Here is a 24,515-nt window from a genome sequence, read left to right as displayed (position 1 = left end):
AGTCACCTTCATCAATAATTTTTTCCAACACAACACAAAATTTCTCTGAAGTTGCAAAATCAGCACTGGCAACTCCACTGCATACTTTAACGGTATGAAAACCAGCACGATGCTTGAACCTATTAAACCACCTGTTGCTGCTATGAACTTTTTTTTTTTTTTTTTTTTATGAAAACCCCAAACACGAGAGGTAATAGAACCTATAGTACCATGCTTCAGTTGGAGGTTGAGAAGACGAAAGAAGATATTTGTTGATATTATACTTGAACTTCTGTAGACTAATTTTCAGGAAATACATATCAAGGAAGGTTGTTCCACAAAACGGCAGTTAAATGAATAAACGAGGAAGATGAAAAATTGTTTCTGTGAGTTTGAAGTTGGATAGTAAATGGATGTTGGCTGGTGGCGGCACATGTTCCAACTGTTTTGAAAGAGAGAGTGGGAATTATAGAAGAAAATTCAGAAGAATGGTGCCCATGGAAGAAGCTTGAGAGAGAGGTTTTGGGGGCACTTCTCCAAATGTGGTAACAATATTCGATGGTAGGGCAGATTTGCAATTTGTACAGAGTGAACAGCTGTTCGGAAGAAAAGTATCGCTGAGAGTGAAAGAGAAAACCAAGTTTTTTAGATGCAGAGGAAGCAATATTTGTAATGTGCTTGTGCCAAGAGAGAGAGATTAGAAGTCAGGGTAATCCCCAAAAGAGACATCATTTTTTCTTGAAATCGGAGTGTCACCAAAGATAAACATAGTAGAAGATGAATCCTTTTTGCGAGATATAAGACAAGACTGAGTTTTAGAAGGATTGAAATCAACTAAATTGTCTTTGCCCCACTGGAGAATTACCTGAAGATCGCATTTAAGGAATTGGTAGCAGATATTCAAGAAGTTCAAGCTGATTGAGCAGGACAAGGCAGGCCAATTTGCTATCATCGGCAAAACTATGGATAGGATTTCCAGTCAATGGAAGAAGGTCCTCGGTATTTGGTGGATATGGAGCATATCCACCAAATACTTACGGATACATATGTGACCACCAAATACGCATCGTATTTGGTGGTCACGGGCTTGAACACCAGTCTAATCAAGAAACGTGTGGTACACACTGATGCTCCTGCCCACCTGGCTACGGAGGTGCCAGCTTGTTTAGAAGACCTTTATGCCAAACACAATTGAAAGCCTTTGAGATGTCAAGAGCAATTGCTTGTGTTTCACCAAACTTTTTCATTGAATTTGTCCATAAATGGGTAACATAAGCCAGAACATCACCAGTGGATCGACACTGACGGAATCCATACTGGCGATCGTTGATCAGATGGAAGTTTTCTAGATAGTTTAAGAGTTGGTGGTTAATTGATTTCTCCATTACTTTAGAAAGAGTAGAAGTAATTCCAATGGGACGATAATTGGATGGGAGGGATTTGTCACCCTTTTTTGGAACTGGCTGGATATGGGCAGATTTCCAAGCAGAATGAAAAACACCTTTGGAATAAGAAAATATAAAAAGGCGGCAGAGAATAGGAGTATGTTCAGGGCATGGGTTTTGACACAAGTGGAGAAATACCATCAGGACCTGGAGTTGTCTTAGCATCAAAATTTGTCAAAATTCTTCTGACATCCTTTTGACGGACCACAAGATGCATTGAATGGAGCATGTTGGGAATGGTGGGAGGTGTTTTACCAAGATCATTAATACATTAGTTGGAAGAAAAATGGGATGCTAGCAGGTCAGCTTTATCCTTGGCTGAAGTGACAACAGACCCATCTGGTTTTGGCAGAGGTGGGAGCAGAGATGAGCAAAAGTTTCAGCCAATAGCTTTGGCAGGAGACCAGAATGCTCAGCTACCATTAGGGCAAGAGCAAGTTTTCTACTCTTAGCCTGTTCAAAATCTAGTTTGGACTGATTAATAACTGCTTTACAATGTTGCGAGCTTTGGTGTAGGCAGAAAATGAAACTGAAGGATTGGAAACAAGCAGTTACCATATGCAATTCTTCCCTTAAACAGCCTTAGCATATTTATTGGAACACCAAAGTTTAGATAAAGGACGAGATTTTAAAGTGGAGTGTGGAATAAAGGATTCCATTCCTACAAGAATAATTTCACTGATATGATCTGAGCACTTACAAGGGTTGTTTGTGAGAAAAAGATCAATGGCTGTATGGTTAGGATTGTTTGGTATTCTTGTAGGCTAATGAACTGTTTGTGTAAGGTCATTAGTAATTGCAAAAGCCTCAGCATCTCGACCAGGGCACATTATGGCCTTGTTGCCAATGCGTCATTAAACACTAAATAAACAAGCTTCTCAACCAGGTGAGTCTGTGTGACTAGAAAACGGAAGCCAGCTGGAGTTGTGAACATTAAAATCACCAAGGATAATTAGATTGGATAAAGTCAAGTTGAAAAAAGAGAGGAAGTCAAAGAGCTCCAAGTGATTAGTGGAGTTGGGAGAACTGTAGAGACAACAGATGAATTTTACACAATGAGGTAGAGAGATTTTAAGCCAGAGAAGATCGAAAGGAGGAGATTCCAAATTACCAAGTCTCTGACAGGGAATATCGGAATGGACATATGCACAAGTACCACCTTTGAGGCGAAAGGAATCATACAGCAAATAATTTGGACATCTGAGATGAGCAGTAATTGAATCAACCGATAACTGAGATTCTGTCAGAAAAAGTACATGGGGTTTGGCAGACTGCAAGTGGAAATGGACATTGTTGAGATTAGAATTGAGACCACGTGTATTTGTGAAATGAACTATGAAGTGTTTGGGAGGTTTAGATCTTTTCGCAGATAAGCTTATTCTATTAGTTTTCTTACTGTCGAATGATGTATTCGACAGTAAGAAAAAGTGGGTGGGTCGTGCCGTATGAAGTAATGAAATTTTTGGGTGTGGCATACACACGGTAAGAATATACCCAGATCCTTGACATAACATGGCCTCAACAATGTCCTCCTCATATACACTACTTGGACTCCCTCCAGTTACTATCTGGCAGAGTACAGGTAGCAAGATTATTGCTAACTGATCTGGAAGCCTCTTAAAGAGTTACCATTAGGTTCGGTTTGATGTACTAACTAGCGTCCGGCCTGCGAACACTGTTTTCGAGCTTTAACCTCGAAATGTAAGGAAGATTGGTTCTTGCCATGATGTTCATCATAAGGCCAAAAGTCATCAGTCATACTGCATGATGGAAGAGATGGGGAATGGTTGACTGGAACTTATCTCTGGAAACTAAACACGGGTTCCACCACTTCAAGCCTCCAATAAGCAAAGTGGTGGTATTGCACCGGTTGATGAAAGTCATCTACCACCTACTATTGCCTGGTAACACATAGGGGCGGCATTCCTCCTTCTGGAAGAGCAGTGCCCACTTATAACCACTGTCTTCTCCCACTCAACCATTCCTTTATCCATATAATAATTTTCTCCTAATGCCACATTGCTCCAATTTGTGTGCTATATTTTATGTTGAATTGTATCAAAAGCTTTGCTGAAATCTAAGTGTGTGATGTCAGCATTATTTTTTTTTTGCATCATTTTCTCTCTTACTGCATCATAGTAGCTAATCAAATTTGTCAGACAAGATCACTCCTTAACAAATCCATGATGTGATTTGTGTAACTATATTCCTATTCAGAAGTAATGCATTTTCATGGTCCTGCATTACTTTAACCAGTGATTCCATTATTGTTACTGGAACAGAAGTTAATAATTGCTCACTTCACCCTTCAATTCCCCTTTGTGATTCGGGGATACAACTGCACATCTCCAGTCCATATGGACCTGGCTTAAAACTAAGGATGCTCTCGTAATCGTGGCGAAAGTTTTGCTGACTTTTTCTGCCTCTCTTAATATAATCGGATAGGATCCCACATGCTCCATGTACCTTATTTATGTTTAGCTTCAACAATTTCTCCACTACTTTCTCTCAGTTACTACAAAATCATGTAGTTTCCTGTAATATGATGTACTTCTGGCATTTCAACCCCTAAAAAAAAATCTTCTCTTGTGAACAAGAATGAAAATATCTATTCAAGTTGTCAGCAACCTGTGCAGCATCATTCACAATTATGCCATTCATATCTGGGTAGGATCAGTGTGATTTGTTCCCTTTCTTCTGGTGTTTACTTAAAGACATATATATAAGCACTAGAAGAAACTCTGTGACTTTCCTTTGCATTCTTGGATGAGATTTCACATAATCTGCCATATCTTGGATAACCAACTTTGTGACCTGAATGCACACTATTTTAAGCTCTGTAGGCAACTTTATCTAATGATAATTTATAAGCATCCCATGCATTCTTCTGCTCTGCCACTAGACTTAGCAGTTCATCTGATTTAGGTCTCAAACATGAAAGTATTTCTTAGTTTGTTTAAAAAAACCTAATAGCTTCTACGATTACTTCCTAAATGCTCCCTATTTAGAATTTGCTGTTGGTAATATAATCACTTGGTCCCATTAAATAGGGTTTAAAACCTGCCTGAGACCTTTGCAGGTACCTTTACGAAATAAAAATTTCTTCCCTTTACTCTCAACAATAGTTACATTTCTAAGTAAATCCCATATCAGCACACTATGATCATTGATGCCTAGTGGTTCTTTAATCTGTAATTTCTTAATGCATTCAAAGTCAGTACCCATTGCCTCTCTAACATGCTGCTGTAGAAAACAGTCATCCATGAAATCCAGAAGCTCTGCCACTAGTGTGAATTACCAAGCCACAAGTTCTAGTCAGTATATGAAAAATTAAAATCCCCATTATAGGCCATTCTGATTTACTGGCAAGCTCTGCTTTGCTTTTCTCTGTAGTTGTTCATTATACTCATAGTCATTATGCCTATAATACGTCCCTATCAGGTTTGTTTTTCCATTTCTTATATCACACGAAACTAAATTAACATTACACTTTCCACTTCCATTGACTGGGTGACCTTCCTTAGATTTTATGTGCTTCTTAACTAAGAACATAACTCCTTCCCCTCTGTTGTTTTTGTACACCTTGTGCTCCCCCAAATTCAGATTGTTCATTTTCCCCTATGTCTGAGTGTCACAATGTTTCCTATAGTGTCCACCTTGATCTGCTTCTAATTGGACTGTGCCAACAGGAAGGCAAGATGTTGAGGATTATTACCTGCTGGGTGTCATGGAACAAGCAGAAACATGTGCTGTTCAGAGTTACTAAAAATCACATACACCTAGTTTACAGTTTTTATAGTTGTTAATAATAAAATTTGTTCCACTTAAAAAGAATTTAAAAACTGTTTTTGGTTATTGTAGTCTCCTTTGTGAAAACAAACTCCCTTTTACCATCGACAGTAGTTATATTTTTGTACTGATGTAAATTGCACTGATTGTACTTTATTGTACTGATGTAAATCCCACATCAGTACAATAAAGAGTCATCCAATAAAGATCACTGCCAACTAGATCACTAATTGGCAGTGATCTTTAGTGCAGTGACTAGAAATTCTTACTGCATGAAGAATCTCTGCTAATAATCAGATCAAGAATATTTCTTTTCCTAGTTGCCCCTCTAATATGTTGTAGAAAAGAGTCATCCAGTAAATTGAGAAAATATTTGCTACTGTGTCAGTAACCAAACCAGAAGTTCCAGTCAGTAACTGGAAAGGTAAAATACATCATTATCAGGCATTTTGAATTATTAGCCTACTATATTTCTCTGCATAGTTGTTCATAATATTTGCCACAGTAATTTGGCTTATAACATATTCCTAGTGTCGTTATTGTTTTCCTACTACTTATATCACACCAAACTGACTTCACATTACATGGCAGGACATCCAGTTGATATGGTAACCCAAATCAACTGGGTGAATTGCCTTAGATTCTATGTGTTTCTCAACCAGAAGCATAACTCCCCCCCCACCCCCCAATTCCACTGTGTTCTTTTTGTACACACCATGCTCACAATATTCAAGTTCTGCATCCCTTATATCTTAGTGGAATCATGTTTCTGATATCCCTATGATGTCCACATTTGCTGAACTTGACTAATACTTCAAATTTATTTACTGTACTTCTAGCATTAGTGTACAAGCAAGTGTATCTTAGCAACTCAAACACAGCCCATATATTTTTGCTTGTCCTACGAGGATTTTCAGTAGGCATGTAATTCTCCAAACCTTTTTTTATTATTATTATATATATATATATTTTTTTTTTTTTCCGAGCTGCTACATGTTCCAGTAGAAGCAGTACATGAATCAATTTTGGCTCTGCTTGCAGCTGCTATTAAGCTGTTAGTGTGCATATCTCCCCTCCCCAAACTTGCAGTTTTCTTAACCCACCTGATGCTGCCTTTATATCTTCAACCATTATGCTTGCACCTCCTCTATTTTAGAACTGAATTAATTGACAAGGCTCTCATGACATGCTCCCTTTTATTCTCTATAGCAAAATTTTAAAAACTTTCAAATTTAATTCTAACTCATGATCAGTATATACAGATGAATGTTTCAGTATTTTAGAGCCTTTCCAAATATTTATTGGCATCAAAAAACTAATATCACTTAGTGTGGGACCATGAGCAACAGTCACTCATCTCTCTCTCTCTCTCTCTCTCTCTCTCTCTCTCTCTCTCTCTCATGAAAAGTTATACATCATAGTTGGTGTTATAATTGAGACTCCAAAAATAACAGTTTTAACTACTATAAACCACATTTACAGTAGACAGACAGTCTGCTGTAGTGTATTGAGGTGCATATTGTAGGTGTGTTATAAATTTGTAAAGGTGGAGGCAGTGTGAGTATCACTGCATATAATATTATTTTAATCTAGATATATAAAAAAAAAAAAAAAACATGATTGATATTGGGACTTTTTCCATACATTCCTAATAATCATTCATGACATGATGTCTGGTAACTGATGAAGAGTTAATAAATTATTACTGTTATTATTAATAATTTGGAAGAATGGTTCTAGAGCATTTTGGAGAAAAATGGATCTGTATTTTTGTATGCTGAAAAGTTTTACAGTTTTCAGTTGTTCAAAATTGATAGATATAGATTAGTATAACAGTATTTCATTCCAAATGTCTATTGACATCAGAAACCATTGTCAATCAGTGAAAAGCCACGATCAACAGTTATACATCATAATTTCTTGTAACCTCTGTTTTGTGAATTCTTCTGATTCTCTGTGGCCATTCAAATTATAAACAGAATTTATTTTTATTTATTCTTTATACAGTATCAGTTTTGATATATATCAATAAACATGACATGACTTTATAGCTAGGATGGCAGCAAACCTCAGTTTGTGAATAAGTTGAAGAGTACTACTACTACTAACATTACTTCATGCATTTATGAGATTCCACTGATGCATATATTTACTACAATATACAGTGCCATAGTCAAATGCCACAAATATTTAAATGGAAATGATGGATAGTAGATGGATAATATTTAAATGGAAGAATGTTATTTTTGTTTTCAGATTTCCTTGGGAATGACATATCTCTAAAAGTACATTTCTGTTGTCCTTGTGCCTATGTAAATAAAGTTGTACACAGTTTCAAAATAAATTTAGACATATTTTATAAAATGTGGCAATGCTATATATATAAAAAAGATTAAATTGTATATGAAAGATAAAATTAGTGTGTGATTTGTATGATGGATGTGTTGATTGATAAATATAAGTAAAATAAAATCATTAGAAAATGCTCGAATATATATTTGACATAATTTTTCTGGGAAAATATCTATTTATTGTAACATTTTTCTGTGCTGCTGTGGTGTTATACTAAAGGTATAAGCTGTAGAAACCACATATTCAATAGCAAATATTTCTAGATTTTCCATTACTAACTAAAAATTATTATTAATTGGAGTATTTCATTTTAATCCTTAGGTATGTGTACAGGATAGATTAGTTAACTATGACCTTCCATCAGGCTTAAGATTGATAAAGGTTTATGCAAATATCAAAATCATTGAACCGTTGCTGAAAATTATTTCCCAGAGGAGTAAGAAGGCCATCTTATGGAAATGGCAACGGTTATCAAACATTTTATCTGCTGCTGATAGTGACCTTAGTTCAGGAACAATAGGTGATGTTGACTCTGAATACAGTCAAGAAGATTTAGAAAATGAATATCCATATGTGTTGCCTAATAATGAACCAGTAGCAAAAACTTCATATGATACAGATACTGAATTTGTATGTAAAAGTGAAAATGCTATAAATGGTGACTATTGTAGCACTTCCTTCAATGCAGGGAAATGTGAATTTCCACAAGTACTCACAAAAAGTTCATTTGCTTTCGAGATTTCACCACATAGAAGCCTACTAAAAGAACAGCTAAATTGCACTAATAAGACAGACAATGGTAAGATTTATTATTATATAACTTCCTTTTTGTTACTGCACTTTTTTTTGTTCTATTTCTTTAATTATGTATGTAAAGCTCAGGAGTTACAGGATATTTAAGGTTTTGGTTGTGGGGGATTTTTATGGTCATGGACTACCTAATTGCAAAATAAAATAAATTGCATAATATGTAAAAACTTTAATAGCATTGAACAGAGTTTTAATGAGATAAAAAGTTTTGGATAGAAAATAAATTATGCATTATGTGATATTAAAAAGTAAACTTAATATCACACTTATAGTAATATGTAGTATCACACTTATAGTAATTGGGGGCTGGATACTCACACACTAGCAGGGCTTTTGTGGATTTATTGGATGATTGTTTTCTACATCAGCATGTTCGGGAGGCAACTAGAGGGAGTAATACTCTTGATTTGATTATCAGCAGTGATTCTTCATGCATTAAGAATCTGCAGATAAACGAACCACTAGGTGGCAGTGATCACAGTGTGCTGAAGTGGGATTTACTCAAAGAGGTAACTACCATTAGGGGTAAAGGGAAGGGTTATTGCTTCCGTAAAGGCGACTACGATGGACTGAGACAGTATTTAAATTCTATACAGTGGGACCAACTGATGATGTTACCAACAGCAAATTCAAAATGGGAAGCATTCAAAGAACTTATCTTGGAAGCTACTAGGCTTTACATACCAACTAAGAAATATTGTTCAAGGTTTAGGCCAAAATGGATGTCAGATGAACTAATGAGGCATATGGCAGAGAAGAAAAATGCATGGGATACTTACAAATTAACACATGACACAGAAGCCTATGATAGATACAAGTTGATATGCAACCAAGTTACAAAGGAGGTTAGGCAGGCGAAGGCAGATTACGAGAAATCCTTGGCAAGGGATGCAAAGAAAAACAGCAAAGAGTTCTTTACTTATGTAAACTCTAGAAGGAAAGGGATGAATCAGATTGGTCCACTTGATATTGATGGGTCAAGTGTTGATGATCCTGCTCAGGTGGCTAACAAACTAAATGAATATTTTGCATCGACATTCACACATGAGGAGTTATTCAGCGAGGGGAATGCCAGAGGTGTATTCAACTCTAGCAGTAAGTTACAGAATCTTGAAATAACTGGGAGTAAAGTGGAGGAGAAACTGTTGAAGATAAACACAAGAAAGGCACCCGGGGTGGATGGGATCTATCCAGTTATATTAAAGGAGGCAGCAAAGGAAGTAAGCAAACCCTTAGCCATAATTATGAGAGCTTCCTTGGACTCAGGGGAGGTACCCATAGACTGGAAATGTGCAAATGTGACCCCAATTCACAAAGGAGGATCAAAGGCTGACACAAGTAATTATAGACCTGTGAGCTTGACTTCTGTTCCAGGAAAATTAATGGAGGCACTGGTTAAAGACGCACTGCAGGATCATTTAGACAAGACTTCAGTTATAGCTCAGACACAGCATGGTTTTGTTAAGGGGAAGTCTTGCCTGACCAACTTGATTGGATACTATGATGCAGTCACAAAAGAACTGGATGCAGGGAATAACTTTGATATTATATACTTGGATCTTAGAAAAGCTTTTGATACTGTTGCACATGGAAGACTGCTACACAAATTGGAGCAGTGTGACATTGGAGGCAAATTGCTGCTATGGATAAAGGGGTGGTTGAGGGGGAGAAGACAGAGAGTGGTAATCAATGGACACTGCTCATCGTGGACTGATGTTATTAGTGGAGTCCCTCAGGGCTCAGTGTTGGGTCCATTATTGTTTTCTGTATTTATAAATGATATTGATGATGGTATATCGGGATTAATGTCCAAGTTTGCAGACGATACAAAGGTTGGCAGGGTTGTCAAGGACACTACTGACACTATGCTTCTGCAACAGGATCTGGAAAGGTTGAGCAGATGGGCTGAGAGGTGGCAAATGAAGTTTAACATTGACAAATGTAAAGTACTACACATGGGAAACAGCAACCCCAGAGCAACGTATCAACTCTATGGTACAACACTGACAGTGGTAGAGAATGAAAGGGACTTGGGGGTGGTTGTGCAGGCAGATATGAAGTTCTCTGAGCAGTGCAGATGGGCTGCAAGAGTAGCTCATGGAGTATTGTCAATGATATACAGGAATTTTTCCAGCAGGGATAAGGAGGTGATTATTCCATTGTATAAGGCGATGGTCAGGCCACACCTAGAGTACTGCATACAGGTCTGGAGGCCTCATTTCAAGAAGGATGTAGAGCTGCTGGAACGAGTACAGAGAAGGGCAACAAGATTAGTGAATGGAACAAAGGGGTGCTCTTACGAAGAAAGGCTTAAGTTTTGCAAATTACAGTGTCTGGAGACTAGGCACCAGCGAGGTGATCTGATAGAGGTGTATAAAGCCTTGAATGGTTTAAGCATGCTCAATGCTGATGGGATTCTTCCTCTAGCTCAGAATAATCACCTGAGAGGGCATAAATTCAAATTGAGGAAAGACAGATGTAGGATAGACGTGCGGAAATTTGCCTTTAGCCAGCGGGTGGTTGGTTGGTGGAACAGACTTCCATCCCTTGTGGTGGAGGTTGATAGCCTAAATAAGTTTAAGGCTCAGCTGGACAGGTATTTTGAACGAACAGAGGGGTGAAGTGGAAGTGGTTTTTTCTTTTTTTTTTTTTTTTGGCTGATGCTGCATAAGCTTGCTTTCTTGCATCAAATGCCTCTACTCATGCTAATGCTAATGCTAATGTACTTGCACATATGCATATATTCTACTGGAGCAAGCAGCAGCCTGGAAAGCAAAGTACTGGGGATTTCAAGGACTGCTGGAAGTCATCATGGAAGAAGTAAATACATGAGCTCTGTTAGGGTAACTAAGAATAAGAACGAGTGTGTGTATATACTTGCATATACACCAATGCTGGAAGAATGGTAAATATATTTGAAGTTCTGAGCAAATCAAATGCAGACATTGTTGGGATATTAGAGATGTGGTGTCACTCAGATATAAGGGATGCAAAATTTGAATATGGGGAGTACAAATATGTACAGAAAAGACAATTGTCTGTGTGTCATACGTACTTGCATGCAGTCTCCAGGGTTTCCCTTATTTGCTGCTGTGTCATCAAGTATGGGTTTGTGAGAAGTATGAAAGGTTGTGTTGGAATGTTGTAGGCTGGCAACTTAGCAGCCAGGGGACTGCAAATACTTGGTCAATCGACCCCTGCCTCCTGTCCTTTGCTCTGATCTGGGGCACCAGGTTCTGCATATAAGGTCTCTTGCTGAACAGGCACCTCCGTAGCCAGGTGGGAAGGAGCAGCAGTGCATTGCACAGGCTTCTTGATTAGACCGGGGTTCGAGCCCATCGCCACCAAATATGGAGGATGTGGAAAGGTCAGGGAATGACCACCGCATATCCTGGAGCAATATGGCCTTAGTTGCTAATGCTCCTAAAAACCAAATAACTAACTAACTAACTGACTAACTCTTGCTGAACTTCGAGAATTCTTGGGAAGCCTGGGTGAAATATTGAAATGAGCAGGAAGGAAAGCAGGAGAAGTTTAGGGTCAAGGGTGGGGAAGAAAGAAAGAAAGAAAAATGGATGAAAGAGGCATTCCCTTGGAATTTGGAAGATGTGACACTTAAGAAGCAAAGTTTAAAGAACAGGAAGGATGAGGTATCCATTCACCCACACAGAAGCTTAGCATAGCAAGCTGTGTGCTTAGAAAAATCCCACACTGGGAGACCAGGGTTTGCTGTTTCCTACCCATACAGGATTAACAAAACCTGCTCTGAGAATGTCTTTAGAGCCAGCAGAGGCAAAGAAATCCCACTTAGCAAAGACAGATAGGTTAGGAGTTGGAGAAGGGTTGTGTCCTTAGTTAAAAAGCACATAAAATCTAAGGCAGTGCATCCAGTTGACAGGGTAGCCTCTGTAATGTTGAGTCAGTTTGATATGACACTGAGAAATCAAAAATGAGTAGGAGTGTGTTATAGGCCTAATGACTCTGATGAATACAACAAACAGCTGTACAAAGAAATAGTGGGCCAGTAAATCAGAATGTCTTATAATAGGAGATTTTAACTTCCCAGATATTGACTGGAACTTGTGGATTGGTCACACACACACTAGCAAAACTTCTGTAGATTTATCGGATAACTGTTTTCTACAGCAGCATGTTAGAGAGGCAACCAAAGGGAGTAATACTCTTCATCTGATTATACACTGGTCACCATCAATTTCCTCCCTGAAATAATTTTAACAGATTCTCATGGGAAATATGTTCAAAAATTCAGATATATGCTTAAAAAGTTCTTATCACCCGCAGTTTTAAAATATCTTAGGTTAATGACCAAAAACCAAGACCTGTAGTTGGTTTAATCATCTTTTCCCATCTATTTTATCTCTTTATTTTATTTTATTTTTTCTAGAACATTTGGGATATTTCTAGAGCATTTGGGAGCTTTCTACAACATTCTCGAATGTTGTCATGTGTGTGGAAGAAGGGTCGGGATGGAAAGTTGTAGAACTTTTGACCGAGTTCTCTGTGAACATCATGAACCTTCTAGAAACTTCTCTACTAGTATATATATGAATGGATTCTACACCATAAACATGCATTTTCATATTTCAGAAATTGTTTGCGTTTCAAAGGGCAAGTGGTGAACAAAGTAAGAAGTGTTTTAGTTGTTGTTGTTGTTGTTATTTGATTTTTAGGAGCATTAGCAACTAAGGCCATATTGCTCCGGGAATATGCGGTGATCATTCCCTGACCTTTCCACATCCTCCGTATTTGGTGGTGACGGGCTCGAACCCCGGTCTAATCAAGAAGCTTGTGCTACGCACTGCTGCTCCTTCCCACCTGGCTACAAAGGCGCCAAGTGTTTTAATGAATTAGTGTTTGTAAACAAGTGTTGTGTACATAAGTGTAAATTGTGAACTGTGTGTAAATTAGAAATAAAAATCTACAATTTCTTAATTGCATTCTTATGTGCGTGTACCTCAACTGTATACGTGAAATATGTTGTGTTCTTCCTGAAATGAGCTTGATAGCTTTTGCTACATTTGCAGAGAAGTGTTATTAAAATCACAGTGGAAGCCACTGTCACAACTTGTGAGAAAAGCCTATGAACTCTATTTTAGATGTAAGATCAGAGTTCCAGATAAAGTATGGGTTCCAAAAATTTTCTGTACCTCATGTTCAAGGACATTAACACACTGACTTAGAGTTAGTCATAAATCAATGCCTTTTGCTGTTCCAGTGATATGGCAGAAACCTCGGGACCACACAAATGATTGCTACTTTTGCATGACCAATATTTCATATTTTTCTGGGAAATCCAAGCAAGTAGAGTATCCCAACATACCTTCTGCTCTAAGGGAGGTTCCTCATGATGATACAATGCCAAAACCACCAGAAACATATGGACTTGACTCTGATTCAGGATTGGAAAAGGAATCTCCAGAAGATGCTGCGCCTCCGTAGCCAGGTGGGCAGGAGCAACAGTGCGTAGCACACGCTTCTTGATTAGACTGGGGTTTGAGTCCGTGACCACCAAATATGGATGATGCGGAAAGGTCAGGGAATGACCACCGCATATCCCTGGAGCAATATAGCCTTAGTTGCTAATGCTCCTAAAAGCCAAATAACAACAACCAGAAGACGCAGAACCCAGAACTAGTAACAGACTTTTCAACTCTTGATACTGCAAAGCCGCATCTAATCACTCAAGCAGATTGAACGATTTGGTCAGAGATTTGGACTTCTCCAAAACCAAATCTTTGGTAAAGGATCCAAAGAATAATAGCAAAAACCTCTTTACTTATGTAAACACTAGAAGGAAGGGGATGAATCAAATTGGTCCACTTGATATTAGTAGTTCAACTATTGATGATCTTGCTCAGGTTGCTGACAAACTGAATGAGTATTTTGCATTTACATTCATACATGAGGGATTCTTTAAGGAAGTGGAGATATTAAGGGGTCGGCAAGTGAAGAAAGCAAAACTGTTAGCCATAATTATGAGAGCATCCTTGGATTAAGAGGAGACCCCGGAGGACCGGAGATGTGTAAATGTATTCCCCAATTCACATCATAGGGTCACATGACTAATACTCCTTTGTGTGCCAGGTGCAGAGAGTGTCTAGAAATTAGGTGTCAACTCAGTGTTCTAATGGGCGTCTATGAGAGCTTGAGGTGTAGGGTAGATACCCTCGAAGAAATTAATATGAAGGGCTCGTCAAGCTCTCAGCTGCCCAACTCAATAGCAGAGCTCACTCCTGGGCATCAGGTAACACAGTGGCAATCTCCAAGGCAGAATGCGCTGGTCCCAAAGGAACTAGTTATTGTTGGTGACTCTATTGTCAGGGAGACTGGTAATATATTGTATAAAAAGTATAGATGGAATAGGACCAGGGTATGTCTGTCAGGGGCAAAAGTTGATGAAGTTGTGAAGCATATATCATCTTTTAAGGGTACAAAAGGTTACATTGTTGTACACGTTGGCACCAATGACATTAAAAGTAGGAGATCTGCAGATTTACTTAACAAGTAGAGGTCAATGTTGCAAAAAAGTCGTGAGTTAGGGTTAAATTTGAAAGTGTCTGCAATTCTGCCCAGACATGATAGGAGAGAGTACATGATGAGAGCCTTGTCAATCAGTTCGGCCCTGGAAGGAATGTGCAAGGCTCAAGGGGTAGAATTTTTTTCAGGCTGGTCTGTGCTTGCTAACAGGAGAGACTGCTTCTACAGGGATGGGATACGCTTAAATAGAAAGGGTGCGAGAATATTTGCTGATGCTATCGAGGCAGTGTTAGGTGGATCGGAAAACTGCTAGTTTGGGGGGATTGACAGACTAAAAGGTTAAACATAGCCGCAAGCAGAGGCGAAGATGATTCTTGCACTACTTTTTTATTAGAATAAGCAGCGGCCTGGAGCGAGGGGTGCTGAGGGTTTCAGGGACGGATGGCAGTCATTGTGAAACAGGTGGGTATATGGGATGTGTTAGGGTAACTAATAATAAAAATAGGTGCATGTATGCTTGCATGTATTCAAATGCTAGAAGTATAGTAAATAAATTTGATGAATTTGAAGTTTTGTTCAAGACATCAAAGGCGGATATTGTTGGGATAGCAGAGACGTGGTGACACACAGATATTGGCAATACAGAATTGAAATTTGGGGAGTACAATGTATACAGAAAGGATAGACAGGATAGGAAGGGAGGAGGTGTTATGCTGTTAATTAAGAAAAAAATAAAATCAAAAGAAGTGCATCCAGTTGATATTGATGAACAGTGCACTGTTGAGTCAGTTTGGTGTGACATAAGTACTGCGAAAGCAAAAATAAGAGTAGGAGTGTGTTATAGGCCTAATGACTTGAATGAGTACAATGAACGTTTGTTCAGAGAAATAGTGGGCTAGTAAATCAAAATGTCTTATAATGGGGGATTTTAACTTCCCAGATATTTACTGGAACTTGTGGATTGGTCACTCGCACACTAGTGGGTGCGTCTTGTGGGTGCCTCCATAGCCAGGTGGGCAGGAGCAGCAGTGCGTAGCACACACTTCTTGATTAGACTGGGGTTTGAGCCCGTGCCCACCAAATACGGAGGATGCGGAAAGGTCAGGGAATGATCACCGCATATCCCCGGAGCAATATGGCCTTAGTTGTTAATGCTCCTAAAAACGAAATGACAAACAAACAACAAGACTCTTGTGGATTTATTGGATGATTGTTTTCTACAGCAGCATGTTCGAGAGACAACCAGAGAGGGTAGTACTCTTGGTCTGGTAATTAGCAGTGATCATTCGTGTATTAAGAATTTGCAGATAAAGTAACCACTAGGTGGCAGTGATCACAGTGTACTGATGTGGGATTTACTTAAAGATATAATTACCATGTGGTAATGGAAGGGGGTTTTTGCTTCCATAAAGGTGACTACAGTGGTCTTAGGCAGTTTTTAAATTCTGTACAGTGGGATCAACTGATGATGTTACCAACAGCAAATTCTAAGTGGGAAGCATTCAAGGAATTAATCGTGGAAGCTACTAAAAGTTTCATACCTATTAAGAAATATTGTTCAAGGTTTAGGCTTAAATGGTTGTCAAATGAACTAATGAGACTCGTGGCAGAGAAGTAAAATGCATGGGATGCATATAAATTATCAGGCGACGCAGAAGCCATGATAGATATTAGCTAGTCTAATCAAGTCACAAAGGACGTTAGGCAGGCGAAGGCAGATTACGAGAAATCTTTGGCAAAGGATGCTAAGAAAAACAGCAAGGATTCCTTTACTTATATAAACTCCAAAAGGAAGGGGATGAATCTGATTGGTCCACTTGATATCAATGGTTCGGCTGGTGATGATCCTGCTCAGATAGCAAACAACCTGAATGAGTATTTTGCATCTACATTCACACATGAGGAGTTATTAAGGTTTGAAAATGCCAGGAGGTTATCAAATTGTTGCAGGGTGCTTAATGATTTTGTAATAACTGAGAGTAAAGTGGAGGAGAAATTGTTGAAGTTAACTTGTTCACTGACCCCATACATTGCATTTGTGTGACCTCAGAAGTCCAGATGTGAAACTATCAGATTAATTAAGGTGTGTACGTAAGTATGTACATATAGCTATTTTGTATATTGTATGTAGTGTTTTTTATGTGGGTTTTTTTTATTTTTTTTTATTTTTTAACGATGCATTATATGTGATGCCCGGATTTGTGAATACAAATTTGCCCCTCCACGTCCATGAATCTCGTATGATTCATTTACAATTACCCGCCAATTTTATTAATTTCAGATTATATTTTTGACCTTGAAGTGTTTTGGCCACGGTCTCAAGTTATTAGTTACTTTATAGTGTGAAAATGGGTAGTCGTATAGTGACAAGCAGTTGCAAAGAATATTGGAGGAAAGTGACTATGAGCCAATTTCTAGCGATAGCAATGAAGATTATGTACCAGATACAGTTTCAGGGCCTGATATTGACAGTGGAAATGAAATGAAACAAATATTGACACAATTGACTGATATGGCAGGTACATCCTGGGTATAACCTCCATGCACAAGTACATGGTGGGTGACCACCCAGGTGTAAACCAACGTAAGCAGGGGTCGAGGTGTGGCGCCCACACCCAAATGGAGGAATGCCGCCCCTCTATGTTACCAGGCATTAATAGGGGGTAGATGACTCTCATCAACTGGTGCAATACCACCACTTTGCTTATCGGAGGCTTGAAGTGGTGGAACCCATGTTTAGTCTCTAGAGCTAAGTTCCGGTCAACCCTTCCCTATCTCTTCCATCATGCAGTATGATTGATAACTTTTGAGGTTATGATGAACATCGTCGCGAGATCCAATATTCCTTACATTTCCAGGGTACAGCTCTAAAACGGTGTTCGTAGGCCGGCCGCTAGTTAGTACACCTGACCGAACCAATTGGTAACTCTCTAGGAGGCTTCCGGATCAGCTGGTGTATAATCTTGCTACCTGTACTCTGCCAGATATTGACTACAGGGAGTCCGAGTAGTGTGTATGCGGGGAGCATTGTTGAGGCCACGTTATGTCAAGGATCTGGGTATATTCTTACCATGTGTACGCTCTATCCAAAAATTTCATTACTTCATACAGCATGTCCCACCCACTTTTTCTTACTATTGAATACACCATGAATTGTCAAACTAATAGAGCAAGCTTATCTGTGAAAAGATCTAAACCTCCCAAGCACTTCCTAATTCATTTCACAAATATATGTGGTCTCAATTCTAATCTCAACGATGTCCATTTCCACTTGCAGTCTGCCAAACTCCATGTACTTTTTCTGACAGAATCTCAGTTATCGGTTGATTCAACTACTGCTCATCTCAGATGCCCAAATTATTCGCTGTATGGTTCCTTTTGCCTCAAAGGTGGTACTTGTGCATATGTCCTTTCTGATATTCCCTGTCAGAGATTTGGCAATTTTGAATCTCCTCTCTTTGATCTTCTCTGGCTTAAAATCTTTCTACCCCATTGTGTCAAATTCATCTGTTGTCTCTACCGTTCTCCCAACTCCACTAATCACGTGGAGCTCTTTGACTTCCTCTCTTTGCAATTAGACTTTCTCCGGTCCAACTTTCCTAACAGTGAGGTAAATTTCCTTGGTGATTTTAATGTTCACAACTCCAGCTGGGTTCCATTTTCTAGTCACACCAACCCAGCTGGTCAAGATGCTGAGGCTTTTGCAATTAGTAATGACCTTGCACAGATTGTTCATTTACCTACAAGAATACTGGACAATCCTAATCATACAGCCAACACGCTTGATCTTTTTCTCACAAACAACCCTTCTAAGTACACGGTCGAAGTGAGAGGTCCTTTAGGCACCTCAGATCACAACTTGGTGATTGTCTCTTCTCAATGGAGTCTTTATCTCATGGCTATTCCCAACCTCGTGTTTGGCATTACAAGAATGCAAAATGGGATGACCTTCCATATTTCTTTTCTTCTTGTCCTTGGTCGGATTACTGTTTCAAAACTTCTGATGTCAACATTTGCTCAGATCGTGTCAGTGAAATTATTCTTGGAGGAATGGAATCCTTTATCCCACACTCCACTTTAAAATCTTGTCCTTTAAATAAACCTTGGTTTTCCAATAAATGTGCTAAGGCTGTTCAAGAGAAGAAGGTTGCATATCGTAATTGGCTTGTTTCTAATTCTCCAGTTTCATTTTCTGCCTACACCAAAGCTCGCAACAATTGTAAAGCAGTTATTAATCAGTCCAAACTAGAGGTTGAACAGGCTAAGAGTAGAAAACTTGCTTCTTGCCCTAATGGTAGCCGAGCATTCTGGTCTTTTGCCAAAGCTATTGGCCGCAACTTTTGCCCATCTCTGCTCCCACCTCTGTCCAAGCCAGATGGTTCTGTTGTCACTTCAGCCAAGGATAAAACTGACCTGCTAGCATCCCATTTTTCTTCCAACTCACGTATTAATGATCTTGGTAAAACACCTCCCACCATTCCCAACATGCTCCATTCAATGCCTCCTGTGGTCCTCCGTCAAAAGGATGTCAGAAGGAAGGATTTTGACGAATCTTGATGCTAAGAAAGCTCCAGGTCCCGATGGTATTTCTCCACTTGTTCTCAAAACGTGTACTACTGAATTTACTCCTATTCTTCACCGCCTTTTTTCACTTTCTTATTCCAAAGGTGTTTTTCCTTCTTCTTGGAAATGTGCTCATATCCAGCCAGTTCCTAAAACGAGTGACATTTCCCTTCCATCCAATTATCGTCCCATTGCAATTACTTCTACTCTTTCTAAAGTAATGGAGAAATCAATTAACCACCAACTCTTAAACTACCTAGAAACCTTCTGTCTGATCAACGATCGCCAGTATGGATTCCGTCAGTGTCGATCCACTGGTGATGTTCTGGCTTATGTTGTCCATTTATGGACTAATTCAATGGAAAGGTTCGGTGAAACACAAGTAGTTGCTCTTGACATCTCAAAGGCTTTCAATTGTGTTTGGCATAAAGGTCTTCTAAACAAGCTTCCATCTTATGGTTTGCCAACTGTTTTTAGTAATTGGTTATCCAGTTTTCTCTCTGATTGCTCACTGAGGGTGATGGTAGATGGCTCTCTGTCTTCTAACTTCTTCACTAATGCCGGTGTCCCCCAAGGTTCAGTTCTTTCTCCCACTCTTTTCCTCTTGTACATTAATGACCTTCTTCCATTGACTGGAAATCCTAGTTTTGCCGATGATAGTACATTGCATTCCACTTTCCATTTTGAGAAACCTTGTCCTACTCAATCAGCTTCAACTTCTCGAAAATGTGCTACCAATTCCTTAAATGCTCATCTTCAGGTAATTCTCCAGTGGGGCAAAGACAACTTAGTTGATTTCAACCCTGCTAAAACTCAGTCTTTTCTTATATCTCGCAAAAAGGATTCTTCTGCTCCTATGCTTATCTTTAATGACACTCCGATTTCTAGGCAAAATGATATATCTCTTTTGGGGATTACCCTGACTTCTAATCTCTCTCTTGGCATAAGCACATTACAAATATTGCTTCCTCCTCATCTAAAAAACTTGGTTTTCTCTTTCACTCTCAGCTTTACTTCTTCCAAACAGCTGCTCACTCTGTATAAATCACAAATCCGCCCATCCATGGAATATTGTTCCCACATCTGGGGTGGTGCCCCCAAAACCTTTCTCAGGCTTCTTGATTCCATTCAGAAGAGGGCAGTTCGGTTAATTTATGACTCATCTTTAACAGAGTCTCCTATTCGCTGTCTCATAGACGTACTGTTTCTGCTGCATGCCTGTTCTACAGATACTTCCATGGGCACTGTTCTTCTGAATTGGCTTCTATAATTCCCGCTCTCTCTTTCAAAACAGTCCAAACTTGTGCCGCCACCAGTCAACATCCATTTACTGTCCAACTTCAAACTCACAGAACTAACTTTTCATCTTCCTTGTTTATTCATTCCACTGCGATTTTCTGGAACAACCTTCCTTCATATGTATTTCCTGAAAATTACAGTCTTTAGAAGTTCAAGTCCAATGTCAACAAATATCTTCTCTCGTCTTCTCAATCTCCATCTCAAGCACGGTACGAAGTACTATAGGCTCTAATATCTCTCGTGTTTGGGGTTTACATAAAAAAAAAAAAAAAAAAAAAAAAAACATCAGGGCAACATGAAGGTTCTGCTAGTGTTAGTAAAAGTCATTGGACGTACATTTCTCCACCTCAGAAGGAAACTTTCATAGATTCCTCCGGTATCCAAAATAATGACAGTATAATGGAAAATGGTAACGCTTCTATAACCCGCATTTATTATAAATTTATAAATGAAGACGTCATAAATCGTATGGTGATCCAGACAAATTTATATGCTCATCAAGTTATGAATAGTCAATTAACAGTGAAAGGAAGAATGCAATGATGGAAAGGTACTAATGAAAGTGAAATGAAAAAGTTTTTGGGATTCATCTTTTTCTCAGGTATTGTTTCATATCCGAGATGTGAGTATTATTGGAAAACAGACCCTATGTACTATCAATCATCCATTGTTACATAATTTTGGATGACTTACAATCGTTTTACTAAGATGCTGGCATTTTGCAGATAACACAGCAGAACATTCTAATAGATTGTATAAAATTCAACCCCTGATTGATCTAGTAATTACAAATTTACATAATTTATACTTTCCTGGTGATGTTGTCATTATCAACGAATCTATGATACCATTCAGAGGTCGGCTTCTATTCAGGCAAATTAGCCCTTCAAAAAGTAACAAATATGGATTGAAAGTATACAAGTTGTGTATAAAAGATGGTTACATTTTTATTTAAATGTTTACAACGGTCAAACCCCGCAAACCCTGCCAGGAATTGATAAACCTGGATGTGTGGTAATAAAGCTATTAGACAGACTAATAAATGAAGGGCGACTTCTAGTTGCAGGTAATTATTATATTAGCATACCTCTTGCGAATTACCTGAAATCAAATAATACAGATTTGTGTGGTACACTTCGTAGTAATAGATTGGGAGTTCCTAAGGAAATAATCCAAAAGAAATTACGCAGGTGTGAAAAAATAACAATGGAAAAAGATAATATTGTGATCACTAAGTGGCATGATAAGAGAGATGTTTTGATGTTGTCGTTTTGGTGATAAATAAATGAATACAATAAGGCAAAAAGGGGATCGATGTATCAGACCAACTTTCAAGTTACCAGTCACCATTGAGAAAATCTTTGATATGGTATAAAAAAATTGCAGTTTTTGGGACAGCAATTGTGAACACATTCATAATTTTCAATGAATTGCAGCAAGAGAAGAAAGACAATGACTCTTTTAGAAGGTGAGAGAGGCAATCACTAAAGAATTGATGGGAATCAAAAAGGAACCAACATCTAGTACACCTGCTTGTCAATCTTCATCTCAGCATTTTCTGTTGGAAATTCCGAGGCTTTCCCACAGTAAAATTCACAGGAAAAGCTGTCACAGATGTTATGAAGAAGCAAAAATTGCTGGAAAAAATCCCAAATTGGCTGCCAAGCAAGTTCATACTGAATGGAAATCATTTGAGAGCCATATTGTATAAAATGTTTTGAAAATAAACATAAAAATTAGTCTCTTTTTTTTTTTTTTTTCAGTTTTTTGTACTTCTGAGATAAAATACACTTTTATTCACATTTTGAAATCTGTTTTATTTACTCCTAACATTGCATGTAATTTGAAATATTTGATGTAGCTATGTGTAAAAACTAGGAAACTTACAGTTTCATTAACTTTTCTAAAAAAATATTTTCTTGTTAATAAGTCCACAAAAGATTAAAAACATAGGTCAGAAGGCCAATTTTTTAAAAATGTTTAAGCTGGCAAGGTCCTTGGGAATCACATATGATGCCTGAACTTATTACAAAAAACTATTGTGCATCATATGTGATTCCCTGGACAGTGAACATCTTAAACATAAGAAAGGCACCTGGGGTGGATGGGATCTATCCAGTTATATTAAAGGAGGCGACAAAGGAAGTAAGCAAACCCTTAGCCATAATTATGAGAGCATCCTTGGATTCAGGGGAGGTCCCCACTGATTGGAGATGTGCAAATGTATCCCCAATTCACAAAGGGGGATCGAAGGGTGACACGATTTGTGTCAGGTATATCAGGCTTAGCGTCGAAGTTTGCAGATAATACAAAGGTTGGCAGGGTTGTTAATGATAGTAACGACATATCAGGTATATCAGGTCGAAGGTATATCAGGCTTAGTGTCAAAGTTTGCAGATGATACAAAGGTTGTCAGGGTTGTTAATGACAGTAATGGCAGTGTACTACTTCAACACGATCTAGAAAGTGTGGGCAGATGGGCTAAGAAGTGGCAACTGAAGTTTAACCTTGACAAATGCAAAGTACTGCATATGGGTAGAAGTAACCCCAGAGAAACTTATCAACTGTGTGGTACTACACTTAAGGTGGTAGAAAATGAAAAAGACCTGGGGGTAATTGTGCAGTCAGATATGAAATTTTCTGAGCAATGCAGACAGGCTGCCAGGGCAGGTCATGGAGTTTTGTCAATGATATATAGGAATTTTGCTAGCAGGGAAAAGGAGGTGATTATCCCTCTGTATAAGGCAATGGTCAGGCCACGCCTTGAGTACTGCGTACAGGTCTGGAGGCCTCATTTTAGGAAGGATGTAGATTTGCTTGAGCGTGTACAGAGGACAACAAGATTGGTGAGGGGAATGAAGGGATTCTCTTACCAAGAGAGGCTTAAGTTTTGCAAATTGCAGTGGCTGGAGACTAGGCACCTGCGCAGTGATCTGATCGAGGTGTATGGGTTGAGCACGCTGAATTCTGATGGGATCCTTCCACTTGTTCAGATTACGAACCTAAGGGGACATAAATTTAAATTAAGACAGATGTAGAATAGATGTGCAGAAATTTGCCTTTAGCCAGCAGGTGGTTAATTGCTGGAACAAACTTCCATCTGTCGTTGTGGAAGTTGATAGGTTAAATAAATTTAAGGAGGAACTGGACAGGCATTTGGAGGGAATGGTGTGATTTTTTTTTTTTTTTTTTAGCTGATGCTGCATAAGCTCATACACTTGCTTTCTTGCATCACATGCCACTACTGCAAGTAATTACAGACCAGTTAGTTTAACTTCTGTTCTGGGTAAAATAATGGAGTCACTGGTTAAAGATGCTTTGCAGGATCATCTAGACAAGACTGCAGCAATAATTCAGACACAGCATGGGTTTGTTAAGGGGAAAGTCTTGTCTGAAAAAGTTTATTCGGTATTATGATGTGGTTACAAAGGAACTGGATGTAAAAAATAATTTTGATATCATATATTTGGATTTCAGGAAAGCTTTTGACACTGTTGTGCATGGAAGACTACTGTACAAATCGGAACAGAATGGTATTAAGGGTAAGTTGTTACAATGGATAAATGGATGGTTAAGTGGGAGAAGACAGAGGGTGGTAATCAATGGGTACTGGCCGCCTCCGTAGTGCGCGGCACACGCTTCTTGATTAGACCGTGGTTCGAGCCCGTCAACACCAAATACGGAGGATGCGGAAAGGTCAAGGAATGACCACAGCATGTTCCCGGAGCAATATGGCCTTAGTTGCCAATGCTCCTAAAAAAAACAAAAAAAAAAAACCAA

At 38.7% G+C, this 24,515-nt stretch overlaps 1 protein-coding gene across 4 annotated transcripts in view; it reads left to right on the top strand.

Moving 5' to 3' along the window:
- HPS4 (Hermansky-Pudlak syndrome 4 protein) overlaps positions 1-24,515 on the top strand; it is a 264,255-nt gene that overhangs the window by 139,968 nt on the left and 99,772 nt on the right. For all 4 annotated transcript variants that reach the window (XM_090384360.1, XM_090384353.1, XM_090384371.1 and 1 more), the window contains one exon: positions 7,887-8,364. In XM_090384360.1, the coding sequence (XP_090240486.1) occupies positions 7,887-8,364 (478 nt within the window). The remainder of the gene's footprint in view (positions 1-7,886; positions 8,365-24,515) is intronic.

This window comes from Mastigoproctus giganteus, chromosome 1 (assembly GCF_048544385.1).
Source record: "Mastigoproctus giganteus isolate SK-2022 chromosome 1, ASM4854438v1, whole genome shotgun sequence".
Taxonomy (NCBI): Eukaryota; Metazoa; Arthropoda; class Arachnida; order Uropygi; family Thelyphonidae; genus Mastigoproctus; species Mastigoproctus giganteus.
This window is presented reverse-complemented; position numbering and strand designations above follow the sequence as displayed.